General features: G+C 37.2%; 1 protein-coding gene across 5 annotated transcripts in view; it reads left to right on the forward strand.

Annotated features, from left to right (window-relative positions):
* Positions 1–14,268, forward strand: part of CTNNA2 (catenin (cadherin-associated protein), alpha 2) — a 1,482,995-nt gene extending 1,468,727 nt beyond the window's left edge. For all 5 annotated transcript variants that reach the window (XM_006866584.1, XM_006866581.1, XM_006866582.1 and 2 more), the window contains one exon: positions 13,022–14,268. In XM_006866584.1, the coding sequence (XP_006866646.1) occupies positions 13,022–13,309 (288 nt within the window). In that variant the 3' untranslated portion in view covers positions 13,310–14,268. The remainder of the gene's footprint in view (positions 1–13,021) is intronic.
* The last annotated feature ends 3,264 nt before the right edge of the window (positions 14,269–17,532 follow it).

Raw genomic sequence — 17,532 nt, forward strand, 5'->3', positions numbered from 1 at the left:
ATTAGAGACGATTTCAAAATATGTTAAATAGCCTTTAATATTTATCTGTAGAAACCATGTTCATAAAAATCCTTCTGATGGTAAAAAGTCCACTGGTAAATACTTGATTCATCTATGAAGATTCACTTTTAGGGGGGTTCTTAGAAATGGGTCATCTCATATTATTCATCGGGTAATGATGATAATGCTTAGGGAGAGATAGTGGTGAGCAGAGAGGGAATGAAGAGGGTTATTTTCTGTTAGTTGAACCTTCTATAGGAAGGCAAGAAGGGATCCCAGCCTTCTGAAATGTTTTTACAAGGCATTGTTGCTGTTAAGTTCCATCAAGTCAGTTACGACTTATAGCGACCCTGTATATGGTTTTTGAGGAGCTGCTGGAGGGTTTGAACCACCACCTACAGGTTAGCAGTCCAGTGCATAATCTCAGATAATAAATCATATTGTGTATATATATATAGATAGATAGATAGAGAGACAGAGAGAGAGAGAGAGACTGAGAAATTGAGAGTCCTGGTATGGTGTTACAAGGTAGGTTTGAACTACAAGGTCGGTGGTTCAAACTTACCATCCCCTCCTGAGAAACCCTTTACAGGATTACTATGAGTCAGAACCGACTTGACAGCACTTAACAACATTGTGTACAGCAACAATATATATTGTGAGGTTGGCCCAGGACCAGGCAATGCATAGTCAGTACTGATATGTATGGTGAGTTTGAACCACCGACCTTGTGGTTAGTAGTCCAATATGTCTGAAAATTTATTGGTATTTCTTTCCCTGTTGAATTTCTTTCCTAGTGGTTGTACTGTTATATGAAAATCAGTAGCCTAGAGAAAGTCTCTGTGTTAGGAGATCCTGAAATGCAGAAAAATGGAAGGATGCTTAACAGAAGCAGAGAAAAGAGAGGTGGGGATTGTCCTAGGTGAATACGGATGTCTATTGATAATATTCCCAAAGCCAATATAACTTAATACTGCTACTTCTCTTTGAGATTCCAAGGTTAGCAAAAATGCCTTGTTTTGGGTTGAGCAAAAACTGTTTTGCATTTAATGGTGAGAAAAAAATGGCTCTAAGCCATATTTAGAAAATTTGTTGACTGTAATTAAGCCTTCGTGGGAGTCCCCAAGGTTTACTTACTTATAATTGAAAAAATGCAAATGAAGACAGTTAATCAGTGGACTGGCTGACTATGAAGCGCTACTACCTGTGTGAATGAATTAAAAATGAACACACAAATATGTCCAGTTAAGACAGTTACCTGAGAACCAATTGGTAGATATCTCAGCAAAGTAGTGAGGTTTTTTTCCTTAGCCTGGCTGAGATGGCAGTGCTTTTCTGCTAAAGTCTTTGCCAACTTAATTGTGGACCATTGTATACAGGATTTCTAACAGCTGGCAGCCTGCAGCATTGGTAGAGTACCAGCTCTCCTCCTGGCATTATTTAGGGAAACCTTCAGAAAAAACACCAGACTTCTTGACCTCCTTTCTATTATGATTGATCTTCTACTTCAAACTGTAAATATTTGCTTTTCAAAACCCTATAATAAAATGAAAGTCTACCCCCTTGGGTTAAGCAACTCTTTAGGAGATATTCCATACTGTTTTACCAACTAGTTATCAGAGATTGGCACATTTTCTAATAGCAATACTTTTGAATGAAGCGTCTTCTTTTTCTTTATTTTTCTAGTTCATAAGCACAATTGCCTTCATTGGATATTTTTACCACTTGAGAATTTATGTGTAAAATTTTGGTAACCAGATTTATAAGTATCCCAGGACTGTTATGTATTTTTTTAATACTTCTGTCCTCTCCTTCATGATTATATTATTTAAAAGCCATTTGTAGTACAGTCTATTCTGCCATGTGTGGCAGAGTATAACTGTGCTCCATAAGTTTTCCAATGGCTGAATTTTCAGAAGATCTCATTCCTTTCTTCTAGCCTCTGGGTGAAATGCCAACTTTTAGTTAGCAGTTTAGTGTAGTAACTGCTGGTACCACTTAGGGACTCCATAATGCAAGTATAATGTCAGTCAAAAGTACTTAATTTGTTGCCAAATACACTCTGTGGGTACAGAAGAGCAAATAGTAAATGCATCACTGTTTCAATATTAAGTTGCCAGTGGTCTAATTGGTGATAATGAGAACAAAAAGTGATGTGTCCCTCCTATAAACTGCATCAGGTTTGGAAGATATATAAATAAGTCTTTTCCCATGCCACTTGGCAGATTTGTTGGGAAGAAAGTGTCATGATTGACTAATAATGCCTGCCATACACAGCAGAAGGATGAATGCAGAATTACTGGCCTATGTTTCCTACTGCTGTCGTTGTCTTTCCTGCAAAGAACCAAGCCAACTTACTTCATTGTTGTATTTTGAGGAGGAAGAATGAATGGCCTAGAACACTGAAATGAGGATTTGTCATAAAACAATTGTTTTCTTCCTGTGTGTAGACATCCTGAGATGACTGAAGTAGAGACAGATGTGATTATTCTGAACCTTTAAACTATGTCATTGTTTGCTTGAGCTATTCATTATCCTGGCCTTGCTAAAGTCTTTAAAAAGCATTATTGATATAAAAGCAAACCCATTGCTTTTATATCCAACTCTTAGTGATCACCAGGTCTCCTTGTTATTGATATACCTTCTGGAAAAAGTAAATATATATATTTTAAATGTATCACAGTTTTAAATATGAATAACGTCTCTTCTACCACTTATGGAATTTTTAAACATGAATACTCTTCTTGGCAGATGATAGACTCCAATAAGCCTCTCATTCATTAAAGGCAAAGTTGACTTGTAACAGCTCCCCCCTCAGACCCCCCCCCCACCTCAAGCAATTTGTGACTCCTTTTAAGGAGGTAAAGGCTTAACTATAATAAATAGCAAGCTCTAGTGAAAAGACTCCAGTTTTCTTAAGATGTTTGCATTCAATTTATTGTCAATTCTCACACACAACTTCCTCCCCAAAAACACTACCCCAGACCTGCATATGCAGAGTATAGCTGGATTTCCATTAAGATACTGTTTGTTCTTGTATGTTAAAAGCTATACTATTCCCATTTCAAGATTTTTCAAGTGACTAAAATGTACCCTACCTATATTTAGGAAACCATTTTAGTTTTCTCAAAGTCATTAGAACTATTAGCTCTGACTTAAGATAATTAAAATAGACTATGCCCTAATGGGACTGTGTCCCGGTTCCCAGACCCTTCAAAGCCCTTGAAGAAATCAAGGTAAACACAGTTTTTATGTTGCAAAGTCACTTTGAAATTTGGTTAATTTTATTCTATTTAGTCCCAAGACATTCACATTATTTTAAATCTTAGAACAGATTATTCTGTACTTTGGAATTCTGTAAGCCGACATTAACCATTCATTATTTTTTGGTAATAGATAATTAGTGGAGTTTTTATTGTTGATGATGATGTTTGTTTTTTAAATAGGCAGACAACCTGGAAATAAATCTCTCTTCATGAGTGTTTTAAATGAATGCAGAACACACAGTGAAATCCTAATTTTCTAATGATATGCTTGGCTCTCACAAATTAACATGCTGAAACATTCAATATAATCCTATGCGATTATGCTAGTGCCCATACAAGTTTTCATATTACTTTGTACTTTTGATATTTATATGTACTTTTTAAAAAGCAAGCTATTCAGTCTAAACTTCATTTGTTTTATTGCTGGCTGGCCACAGGAAGGTTGCCATTGTTACCACGGGTGAAGAATTGCTACTTACTTAACTATTCTCTAGATAACCATGGCTACTTTTTATTCTGTTAAGATGATTCTTCATGATGTTATGTCATATTATTAAATAGATATTGATTTTGATCTTGAAAGTCTTATGCTGAGAAAATTTTTAGTGAATTTATTGGATGTTTTGAACAGGGGAAAGAGTATAGATTTAATATTTCATTCAACATTCGAGTCTCTCTCTCTGTAAAAGCACTAATAGGAAATGTAAAGAGGAAAAGAAAGAAATTTACATAGATTCCATATTTTAGTATGGAGAACACTGTTCATGAGGTAATGGAAGACCAATATAAGCAAAACCTGTGGTTTACGTGAACCTCCCATAGTTCTACTTTTGCATTGTCAACTGTTCCTTAGATAGATCCAATTATATAGAATACAGTCAACTCAAACACAGTATTGTGACAACAAGGCATCCTTCTTGTTTATAAAATCTGGGCTAAGAACATTAATGTCCACATGTTTGTACTAGCTAGGAGTTTCAGAAGTGTCCTTCTCTATTATTCTTAGCTACGTAGTCATCAGCAACCTGAAACTTCATCTGTTAAAGTGAGTTCCAATGTCATGTCCACCATGGAACATTTTTCCTGCCTTATTGGGTCACTGTGGGTTGGAACTGGCTTGACAACACTTAACAACAACAATCACCTATGAGTTGATCCCTATTCTCTGTGCTCCTGTAGCATTATGACCTATTAATGCGTTTATCACCTAGCAATAGATCTTTTCATTCATGTGTCTGTTTATCTCCTGGTCACCAACTTGTTCTAATTATACTTGCGTAGTGGTTACGAATTGGGCTGCGAACCTTAAGGTCAGCGGTTTGAAACTACCAGCCGCTCCGTGGGAGAAAGATAAGGCTTTCTACTCCCATAAAGATTTACACCCTCAGAAACCCTGTACAGGGTCGCTATGGGTCGGAACTGACTCGACAGCACTTAACAACAACAACAACAACAAGAACAAGCACAGTAGTTAGGAGTCCTGGTGTGGTGCTGTGGGTTAATGTGCTGGATTGCAAAGTTAGTTTGAACCGCAAGGTTGGTGGTTCAAGCTCATCAGCCACTCCTCAGAAACCCTATACAGAGTCAATGTGGGTTGCAACTGACTTGACAGCACTTAATAGCAACAACAGACTGTTAAAAGAAAGATAATCAACACATGTATGAAGAAATAGATAGAAAGATAAAAGTTTAGGTGGAAGACTGAAGGACTATCCTGAGGTATAGATGAGTAAGTGAAAACATTCAGCATTGCAAATTGAAAAAAAAAGCTTGCACTTTTATGCAAAAAAGTAAGATGGAGCCATCCTGCAATGTATATGTCAAATTTGTTTTTTACTGACGCTTAACACCTACAAGTGTATACACACTGCATGAAATGGTATACAACTAAGGACATTTCAGAAAATTTCAAATCGTTCTGTAAATTGTAAGAGTTATCTCAAGCAATTTTTCATAACATTTTTCAGCTTTTATATATTGTAAGGAACTTAGGCAGCATAAAGAGATTAATGGAGGAATCACAATTCAGGAAAGTCCTCCTAATATTTCTCTCAAAAAATAACACAAAATGAGAATGGTGTGGTGGTGGTGGTTATGTGCCGTGGAGTCGATTCCGACTCAGAGTGACCCTGTACAGGGTTTCCGAGCCTGTAAATCTGTACGGGAACAGAAAGCCTCATCTTTCTTCTGCGGAACAGCGGTAGTTTCGAACTGCTGACCTTGCGGTTCACAGCCTGAAAGGGAAAGAAAATCTCAGTACTTGTTATTTGTCTGTGACCAAGAAGAAAAGAGAGGGAAAAAGACCCCCACAAAAAAAAACACCCCAGAAAAACCACCTTGGAAATGATTGTAATATGGCTCTCCCATTCTTGTCTGCTTTTTCTTGGTCTATATTAGAACAAGATGTGAGGAAACATCTGTTGCTTTTTTAACAGGACTTTGACATTCTAAAAAATAATAAGAGAATTAGAAACCTAATTTCTGAGGTTAGTGACAACAGACAACTAATACAACCTGATAGTAATTTTGGACTGAAGATTCATTTGTTTTATCATTCAAAATTTTGGGACATTTCATTGAGAGATGCGTAAATTTGTCTCTGAAAGTGGACTGCCTAGGTTTAAATCTTATCTTTATAACTTAACCTGCAGTAATAATGGGTAAAGCCATTTAACTCTTTTAAGTCCCACCTGGGCACAATATTACAATATTATTAATTACTTCAGAGGTGGTTGTGAGGAATGAATAGGAGAAATTCATTTCAAGTTCATAGTCCAAAACCTGATACATGATACACTAAACGTGGGCTCTTATTTTTTAAAATAGCAGTTTTTAAACTGCTGTAAATTAGGAGCCATGGCACATGATAGCAGAAAATGTTAAGTACTCAACTGCTAACTAAAAAGTTTACAGTTCAAGCCCATCTTTAGAAGACAGGCCTGATAATCTGCTTCTAAAACGTTGTTGTTGTTGTTGTTGTTGTTAAGTGCCATCAAGTTGGTTCCGACTCATAGCGACTCTGTATAGGGTTTCCAAGGAGTGGCTGGTGAGCTTGAACCACTGACCTTGCAGATCAAAATGACTTTGCAGTCCAGCACAGTAACCCACAGCACCACACTAGGACTCTAAAAGGTTACACCCTTGAAATCCCTATGAAGTTGCCATGAGTAGGAATTGATGTAGTTACAGTAGCAACAGCAGCAGTTTATCTTAGACTAAATAGAGGAATTTAGTGGGCAGAATAATAGGTCTAGATAGGCCTAAAAGTGAGGCAGACATCTTTTTTCATCTGCAAAGACCAATGTGATGCAGGCAGACTTGACAAAGGCTGAGATGTGGCTCACTTTTAAGGTCATTAGAAAGACGGGGAGACTGACCTCCATAAAGACTTAGATTACTTATTAGAAGGATCCCTGGTGGCACAGCAGGTTAATCATTGGACTGCTAACTTAACGGTTAGCAGTTCTAATATACCAGCCACTCCATGGGAGCAAGATGAGGCAATCTGCTTTCATAAAGATTTATACCCTTAAAAACTCTATGGAATAGTTCTTTCTTGCCTATAGGTTTGCTGAGTCCAAATTGACTCAACAGCAGTGGTGGTTAGCAGTGACTGCTTCAGAGAAGTTGAGTATATGTGCAAGAGAAATCAGACAGGGATCATCTGAACCAACAACCTCAAACATCATGTGTTAAAGTGAGTTTAGATATCATGGTTGCTATGTTCACTGCTGCTCTGATGGTGAATCTGAAGCAGGAAGACTTCTGACAGCCTGGCGCAGGGACACAGAAAGGCTGAACACTCAGCATAAGCACATCTGAGAGCCTGACCATCGAATCAGAGAGTATTTAGACTCTGAAGATGAGACTGAAAATCACAGAGTGGGGTAATGGAAGCTCTCACCAGATAAAATCATGATATTGACACTTTTGTTGCCCATATTGCATAGTAACTGGACATGTATTGCTCAGCAATAGCTTCAGCCTCTCATATTTTGTGGGAAGTTATTCTCCCAGTTGTAATATGGGCTAAATTCTCTCATATTAGACAGTCAAGCTTTCAGATGTGCTCATGCCAAGTGTTTAGCACTTCTATGTCCAGACTCAGGCTGTCAAGAACCTGTACAACTGTGTGAATTTCAAGAAATGGGTCTCACCCCACCATTTCTACCATTGGAGTCTATCTGGGACATATGTATGCCACATGATTCTATCAAAGTCCATATTACATTAAAAAAAAAAAAAAACCCTTAATTTCAGCATGCCTTCCATTATTGAAAACATATTCATAAAAAATAACACAAAGCAAAAAATAATTTGATCATGAAGGTTAATAGAATGTTGCTAGGATTAGAGAACTGGCTTCCAGCCCACACAGGTTTAAAAGAAACAATTTCCTTTGAACTGGTAGGTCATAACAGATAAAATGATAAACTATGATGTAGAAAGTATGAGGTGCCATGATTCAGAAGATGGGCTTTGGAGAGACATGATACTGTTCCTAATTTTGATTTTGCCAAGTACCATAGGAGTAAATTAAATGATCTCTCTAGGCTTCAGTTTTCTCATGTGCAAAATGGGGATAATAATAGTCCCTATTGGTGTGGTGCTGTGGGCTACTGCGTCAGACTTCAAAGTCAATTGAACTGCAAGCTTGGGTCAAGCTCATCAGCTGCTCCTTGGAAACCCTATACAGGGTCGCTATGGGTCAGAATCCACTCGATGACACTTAACAACAACAACAACTTAAAGTATGCTGCAGGATCATGCACTGGACTACAAGGTCGGTTTGAACCATAAGGCCGGTGGGTCAAACTCAGCAGCCACTTCTCAGAAATCCTATACAAGGTCGGAACTGAGTCAACAGCACTTCACAACAACAACAATTAAAAAAACACAGAACAATGCCAGGCACCTATCTGTACGTGTCAAATTGATTGCAACTTATAGCAATACTTTAAAACATTGTAGAACTGCCTCATTGGGTTTCCAGGGTGTAACATTATAGTGTAAGAACTGGAATAAAAGGTCAGTTTGAATCACAAGATTGGCAGTTCAAATCCACCAGCCACTCCTTGGAAACCCGACCCAGGGTCATTATGAGTCACGACCAACTTGATGGCACTTAGCAACAACAACCACCACCTTTCCAGAAACAGCACATTTTTCTCCCTTAGAGTAGCTGGTAGATCCAAATCACCTACCTTTTTACACCACCTGAGCTCTTTGTCAAACACCTAGTAAGTGCTTTATTAATATCAGTTATTAATATCAGAACTTAATTTATATGTATTTATCTATACACCCTTTGCCGAAAAATGCTATCCTTACAAAGTAAATCACAGAGTAGCATGTTGTGGTGTTGCATAAATTTCCCTAAACCTCTATAAAAATATCTTGTTGCTATGCAGTTTTACTATTTTTAATGCCTTTTCTTTAGGATTTGCATTTTAACAAAAAAGTGCCAACTAGAAAGCAGACCACAGCACCATTTTGGACACTTATAAAGAAAATCCATTCGTAAATAAAAATAGTTCTAATTTTGTTGATAATGGCCTAAACACAAATGTAGGTGTTGGGTAAAATACAGAATTATCCTTTGGGAACTGAAGTTAATAAAACATCAAATTTTAAATTTATAATTTTATATTAAAATTAAATGAAAGGACGTTTTAACTTTGAAAGAGAATTTGTGTTGGCATAAGCATTTTTATTAACTTGGAAAAGGGAATATTGTTGTTGTTTTAAGTGCCATCAAGTCAATTGTGACTCATAGTGACCCTGTATAGGGTTCCCGAGGGACGGCTGGTGAGTTTGAATCACCGACACTGCAACTCAAACTGACCTTGCGGTCCAGTGTTTTATCCCACAGCACTACAGCAGGACTTGGGAAATGGAAATATGATGTCATAGCCACTACTTGGAAACCTTTTACAGATTCACTATGGGTCTGAACTGACTCCAAGTCACTTAACAACAACAATTTATGTTTACTATAACTGATTTTTCTTATCTTAAGGACACATATTGTAGGTTTTAGCTTGATTTAATTGTATCAGTTATGAAACCCTGCAGTCAGATAATGAGCAATGGATGAAGTTCTAAACATATAATCAACCCAGTTTTGAATATTTCAGGATATTGCTTGTGTACTACGGGTTATACATTTCAATGACTTCTTATAAATGGAAATAAATATATGCCCACACCCTAGGAAATATCTAGATCAAGTCTACTCCTAATTACTGTTTCTTCAGTGTTCTTTGCATTTTAGGTCTTTGTATCAATAGACGATAAAACCAACTAGGTAAGAGTATATTCTCTAGGTAAGATTGTGGGAAATATCCAAGTAATTACCTTCCTTAACAACTACCAAAACTATACAAATTGTATTTATTAAACCAGTAAGTTTCTAGGCATGTCACTGAAATACCTATTAGCTATCTTGCAATTGTAATGTTCTGGATTTTTATATACTTTGTATGTTTAGAGACGCTAATTGTCAATGAGTATATTAGTTTAAGTTTAGTTACCTGAACTCCCACCTTGACCCTGTATCTTGTTACAGCTTCAGTATGTGCTCTAGAAGGCAGGTTGGATTAAATCATTGTATATCTCAGATCTGTCTGACACTCAATCATTATATTAGGTTTATTCACAGGATTCTTGCATCAGGCTGGGAGAGAAAAGGGGTTCTGAAGAAGAGACAGGCTATCATATTTTTGCTGCAGAATTAGACACCATCTATCTGAAAATGGAGTCTGTGGTAAAAATCCCCTAATTACTTGTAATGCTTCTCTTCAGATCCACTTAATTCTCCCAAGACTTTGGGAGCCATTTAATAACACAATAGACATAGTTTGTCTTTTGTTACTTCTACTAATTCTATTGTCCTGATACAAATCTATACAACTGTTCCTGTTATAATATCATTTTACCCTTTCTTTACTTAAAATACAAGATAGAATTAACTAACTTAATACATGGCTATTTCTTATTTTTGAAACCTGAACGACTTGTAGAAAACTGTTGATTGGTCAAGTGGTAGTGTATGATAGCTTCTAAAGAAACAGCGTGGAATGTGTTTCTAATTGTCCAAACATTTTTCTCTGTCCTCTCTCATTATGACACTTCTGCCTGGGATATAATATAGTGGAATAATGAAAAAACCAAAACAAGTCTGATTGCTGGCTATGCTAACATCAAAGTTCTGTATAGTGTAAGATCTAAAAATTATTGGACAAAATAGCCTTTAAATAGTCTTTGGGTTTCATACATAAATCCAGTGGTTCTTTAGTTTTAGCATGCATCAGAATCCCCTGGATGACTTATTAAGATAGAAGTTTCTGATTCAGTAGCTTTGGGGTTAATTTTAGAATTTACCTTCTCAATGGAGTCTGGTATGTGCTGTGGGTTAATGCACCAGACTGCAAAGCTGTCTTAACTGTGAGGTTAGCAGTACAAGGTCACCGGCTGCTCCCAGGAAATCCTATATAGGGGGTCTGTATGAATCGAAACCGACTTAACAACAACAACAACAATTGGTTCCCAGGTGATGCTGATGCTGCTAGTTCAGAAAGTGCACTTTGAGAACCACCGCTTTAATCCATGCTTGGCTTCTCTCATATTAACATAAATAATCTAGAATTTGCTTTTCTTTAGATAATTTTTTAAATTTAGGTTTAGAGATTAAGCTTTTAAAAAAACAACTATATGTGCAACTTGTGCAGTGGAATAAAATTAGTAAAGTATAATAACTGGGTTACTCTGCTATTTTTCTTTGCGTTAATTCATAAAGCAGTCAAGTGTATGTCCATTGGATTTTGGCTTGAATCCACAAATCTCTGCTTTTTCTATGTCAAATTTTGCTTTTTCCATTTTGGGGTCAATGTAACACTACATTAACCCCAAAATGGAAAAAGCAAAATTTAGGTACTCTTAAAACACAAGGAATACACACATAAGAAACATGTCATTTTGTTTTCCCCCAAATCGGAGCTTTCTTGGTAATGGAATATTTGAACTCATTGCTAGTCACAGCAGTTGTTTTGAAACCCAGCAGTTTCATTTAGTTCAATGAAAAGAACAGAAAGCATCCAGCCTGACAGTATCAGGAAGACCTTAGAGGCAACTTCTGATGTTCCCAATGGAATATAGTATGATCACAAGAAATGACAGGCACCTAAAATGAATGGAAGTCACATTGCATAAGAAACACATAGGATTTAGGGGTCCTTCAGCTTAAACACTTTGCACATCACCTCACACCCAGAAGGGTGTATGCCTAGTTCCCATTATTTAGTCATAAATTATAGCTTATACAATGAGCAATCTCAGCAGCTAGAAATAGCAGACTTAGAAACATTATTGGATTCCTCATATAAGCTCAGTGGACAGATTTCCTTAGTTAATATTACAAGAAGCTTGAGTGAAGGTCAAGTTATACTTAAGCACCCTTAGAGCTGAAGTTAGATATATAGTTGAGCTGTTCATTCTTGTGTTTTACTAGGTCACAGATAAAATTCTAGTTGAAAGAGTCTTGAAAATACAATTTTTATCTTTCCAACATCTATGCCCCAGGAAGTCAAACAAGTATACGACACGCACCATTGTGGTCTAAAAACAAAAAGAGAACCTTAAAAATCTCTGGCTTGAGACCCTTGTGATGGATGGGCCCCTGAGCCTACTCTGCCCTAAGGTGTGACCTCTCATAGCAGTTTAAAAAGCTATCTTATTATTCGACAGTATGATATGTTGTTGTTAAGTGCTGTAGAGTTGGTTCTGCCTCAGCAGCCCTGTATAATGTTTACAAGGAACGGCTGGTGGATTTGAACTGCCAACCTTGTGGTTAATAGTCTAATGCTTGTCCTAGAGCACCACACTGTTTTAATACTTCATCATATAAACTAGGGAAACCTGTGCACATGACTGGACCTCTGCATGTAGTAGCTACCCCGTTGTTCAATGGCAATGACAGCTATTTTATAGGGTTGGTATGTAAATGAGAAAATATTTACAGAGTTATTAGAATAGTGTTTGGCATATAGTAAGCGCTACATAGTTTGTTAATCACATGGCTACATAGGCCTCACTGAATGTTCTCTGACCTATAAGATCCTGACACAATTATTGATATTTTTACAGGCAGTACATTCAAGACATGGGGATAGTTAAATATATAATCCAAACTCTTTAAACACCTAGAAAAGAAGCCGTATCACCCAGAGCAGGAGCTGGGCTGGATGGGGGGTGGGGTCCTCTGCTTAGCTGCCTGCATGTTTACCAGTCCTAACCTCAAGCTATAAAATTGAGATATAATTCCGTAACTTTTTATTCTTCAATGCCTGCCAAATGCTTTTTAAGCATTTGAGTAATTATCACCATTACTGGTCAGTCTAGTGTAATAATTTGAGATTTTATACTCTGGAAGACTTCTATTACCTTGGAATTTGTACATGCTTAATAGAAGGCTTTATCTTGAGAGGCCTCTACTTTTAGAAAACTGTGCATCAAAACATTCTTAGTTGTTATTTATTTAGTTTTTTTTTTTTTCAATTTGCTTTGGTATCAAGTATAAAAGAAGACAGGTAACTGCTTTGTAGCTGTTTGCCTTATCTTATGGTAATTTGCTCCTTTTCGGCAACGCTGCCTATTTGCACAAGCAAAGAACCATTTAACTGTGAAATTACACTGCCAGCTTGGTCATGTTGGGCCAGGACTAACCCAGGTGTATCTCATTCTTCTCCTCCCTCTAGCTGGACAGTGCCACGTCACTCATTCAAGCAGCTAAAAACCTGATGAATGCTGTAGTCCTCACAGTGAAAGCATCTTATGTGGCTTCAACCAAATACCAGAAGGTCTATGGGACAGCAGCTGTCAACTCACCTGTTGTGTCTTGGAAGATGAAAGCTCCAGAGAAGAAGCCCCTTGTGAAGAGAGAAAAACCTGAAGAATTCCAGACGCGAGTTAGACGGGGGTCTCAGAAGAAACACATTTCGCCTGTACAGGCTTTAAGTGAATTTAAAGCAATGGATTCCTTCTAGGACGATAGGCTTTAACAAGAAAGCTTTTTTTTTTTTTTTTCTTTTTTCCTTTCGTTTTCTTTTTAATTCCATTTTTGTATGTATACCTGCCGACTCGTATGCCTCTGGCATGGGGAAATTCAGGGAGCAGTATCTGTTTGCATGTAAGATGAGATGTGATCAATACTACTGATCCATCTATAGTCCAGGAGGGGCCAGGGGATTTCTGTCCTGAGGTGACACAGAACTGTCCTTTGTAATATTCTCATAAAATTGGGCAAAGAGTTCACATCACAATCTTTATGGGAGTGGGAGGAATGGGGAAAATAAACTTAACTCTACAAAAGCAAACTCTAATGCATGCAAGAATCATTAGGTTGGCAGGTATATTAATAAGTGAAAAATCCGGAAGTGTAATGATAGAACATAAAGTCTGTATTGCTTCTGTTTCAGTGCAAAAAATGTACTAGCCAATATGCTTAATTGTGTGGCCCATAAATTGAACGACTTAACTTTGAAGTCATATCCATGATATTATGTGGATTTTTCATGAAGGGGAAACGAAGTAGTCCTACATAAAATGCTTCTTTTAACCTATATTCTGTTCTTTCTCTTCTAGTAGTGCCAACATTAGTGCTCATGCTATCATTTTTCTCTCATTTTCTAAAGAGAAATTCAACAATTAAAATCATTTCAATGGCACTGGAAGCACTGTATGCTTTCATTTAAAAGTTTCAATTTGAACTATGATTTTGCTAGAAATAGGAGGCCCACTGGTGGAATGTTAGAGAAATGGAAACTGGTAATGTGTGAAGGTTTAGAGGCAAAAACTAGGTGTAGCTTAGAGTGCTGGTATCTAATATACCATTGTATCCACTAACTCGAAATAAACACATTTAATCTTAACTGCTGAAGAGTGTTTTCTTTGTCTAAATATATGCTTAGTAAAAGATTAGAACAGCTTCCTTAAAATTGATTAATTTTCTTTTTAATTGTTTGGTTTTAGAGATTCGGGATAAAGTAAAAGATTTCCAAAGAATTCTGTGGGTCTTTAGAGTTGATATTTGGTTTTGTTATATTTTTAGTCTGTTTTTTTTTTCCATTTGTTTTCATGTATTTTCAAACTGAATCTTAAAAGAAAAAATCACATATTAGACTTTGCTGGCACATGCTCTGCCCTGGGCTAACCTTAAGAAATAGAATATGTTTCAGAACAAAGCTAAATCCACAAGATCTTTTCCAGATAGTCCCATTAATTTAAAAATATTTCTACCTTTCAAAATCTTGTTTTTAATCCAGATTTTAAAAACAGAGCCCCTGTCCCATTATTAAAGAGGAATGGGCTGAAGTCTGTCTGCTATGGTTTGGGAAGTAGGAAAATGATCCCAAAATACTCACCTGAGTGCCTCAAGCTCCTTCCACTGGAGTGATTCTTAAATGATCAAATCACAGTATATTCTAGAAGATCTTTGGTATAATGCATGTTATTTAACAATGTGATAGTGTAATGGGAGTTATAAACAGCTAGTGGTTACGAATCGGGCTGCGAACCTTAAGGTCAGTGGTTCGAAACTACCAGCTGCTCCGCGGGAGAAAGATGAGGCTTTCTACTCCCGTAAAGATTTACACCCTCGGAAACCCTATACAGGGTCGCTATGGGTCGGAACCGACTCGATGGCACATAATAACAACAACAACAATGCTTACATTACCTTAGGTGGCCCAAAGATATGAGGCAGGAGAGTCGTGGATAGACAGTAAACATATTCCAAAATTTATTTAGAAGTCTTATTGCTCAAACTATTATTTACCACCACTGTGTGATGAAAATAGCATCCAGAGTCAGAATGCTCTATTAATGGAGGAGCCACTATAAAAATAAAAGACAAAAAATGTGACTGATTTTTCAACGTGGATCAAAGGATCACTGATCATTCAACTTCAACCTACGTGACTTATTTGTGGGAATACTGAGAAGGCCAGCCAACTGCCACTGTTCCACAACAATTTAAGGACTGTTTTTTTGGACCAGGTCCTAAGCTGTGTACTACTTAGGAAACTTTTTGGCAACCTTCCCTATTAGCACTGGAACCTGACATGACAGCATCCAGCATGCCACTTTTGCCCAGTGACCTGAAGAACAAAGATAGTCTGTTTTTAGCAGCATATTCCCAGTTCTGAGAAATCTAAACTCACAAATAGCAGAGAAAAATACTTTCAAAGAAATGCATTTTCCATAAAAATCCACTTACTCCTTTTTGTTCTATCCCCACATGCACGCTGTTGTTAAGTGCTGCTGAGTCGGTTCCGACCCATAGCGACCCTGTACAGGGTTTCTGAGGAGCGACTGGTGAGCTTGAACCACCAACCTTGCTGATCAAACGGATTTGCAGTCTGGCCCATTAACCCACAGTGCCACACCAGGACTCCAAATACACTTTAGACACTGTTAATGTTTTCTCTTCAGTTCCTTTCTCCACAAGATCACGGTGGTAGAGATGGCGTATTGATGATTCCTTGGGATAAAATGAAGCACAGTGCTATTCACAAGTAAATACCAAGAACAAATGTATTTAACATAGTTAATTCTTTGGTTTCATATGTTATTATTTAATGGATCTAAGAAAGTAATAAATATTCTACAGATAGCTAAAAACCTTTTAATATTCAAAAGCTTTTTGGAAAATTCTGAAAAATGTAGCAGGCATTTGAAGAGCATACAGAGAATACCCTTGGTTTTGCCTTATGAAATTTTTGTTAACTATTTTAATACATTCATATACTTATGAGCAATGTGTGTGTATTTTCTAAAGATCAGTTCTTAATTTTTCTTATATCATCAGTGTTGATTGAGTAAGCATCATCACTACTCTTGCTACTGAGAGCAAGAGAAAAAAAGACCTACTCACAAAGGGTATCAAATATAGACTACACCGCGACAAGGAGTCTTGATAGCATTGTTTGTAAGGAGCTCAGCTGCTAACCAAAGGGCGGCAGTTGGATCCCGCCACAGGCTCCAAAAGAGAAAGTTGTGACTGTTAGCTTCGGAAGGAGCTCCAGCTGTGGAAACCTGTGGGTGGTTCTACTCTATCTTACCTCTGTGAACCAGAATCTACTCAATGGTAATGGATTTGTTTTTACTTTTATGCTGAGAGAGTGAAGCAATTATAATTACACATATGCAATTTTGTCATATGACTATTATATATGTTTATTATGTATATTTCCTCCACTCAAGAAATGTGATTTAGTTGGGAACATAATTACAACAGAAAAAATGACAACTAAATATGCCAAGAAATCTTATTCAAAGTGCCAAATGAATGGGTTAGAGAAATAACATCTGTATGGGTAGAGAGAAATTTGAAGTAGTAGGGTACTAGAGAATTTGGGGAAAGATTAATAGAAAAGGTGGGACTTAGAAAAGAGGATTACTAATATGTTCTGAATGAATCAAAGGTCTAAATAAATACATTTGATGAGGAGGATGTGTTGGTGACATTCAAAGAGAAAGGAATAGAGTAACTTAAGGTCTGAAAATGAATGCAAGTTGCCAGAGTGTATGGGATTCATTAAGGGGACTAGCCAAAACCCTAACCCACTACCACTGAATAGATCCCAACTCTATGTGACTTATATGTTTCACAGACTAAATCTTACAAGAGCAGAAAGTCTCATCTTTCTGCCTTGGAGCAGCTGATAAGTTGGAACCACCTACCTTGTGGTTAGCAGTCCAGTGCCTAACGCATAGTGCCACCAGGGCTCCTGATGTGGACTTCTTAAGTACTATCAAGTCGGTTCTGACCCATAGCAACCCAGTATAGGGTTTCAAGGAGTAGCTAGTCAGCTTGAACCATCAACCTTGTGGTTCAAACTGACTTTGCAGTCCAATCATTAGCCAACAGTGCTACACCAGTGGTATATAAATGTGGAGGTCCTGCATGAGGCTAACTATGCAGGGTGATATGGCATGTGATCATTTTCCAGTGGGTAATATGGAGTTTTTCAGATAGATCATGATACTGACACGGTACCTCAATAAGATGAATATGATAGTGTGTAAGGATGTGGGGGTCAAAAATCGGCTGAATTCACTTGTATGTGATAGGATGAAGTCTTGCAGTGACTTCTTAAAATAACTATATGTGGGTAAGAGAGTGATTTAAAATATATATATACGGTATTCAGGTAAATATATATCATATTTATACTGTTTTCAGGAGTCCTCGTGTGTACTGGACTGC

The sequence above is a fragment of the Chrysochloris asiatica genome, unplaced genomic scaffold (assembly GCF_000296735.1).
Source record: "Chrysochloris asiatica unplaced genomic scaffold, ChrAsi1.0 scaffold00093, whole genome shotgun sequence".
NCBI lineage: Eukaryota > Metazoa > Chordata > Mammalia > Afrosoricida > Chrysochloridae > Chrysochloris > Chrysochloris asiatica.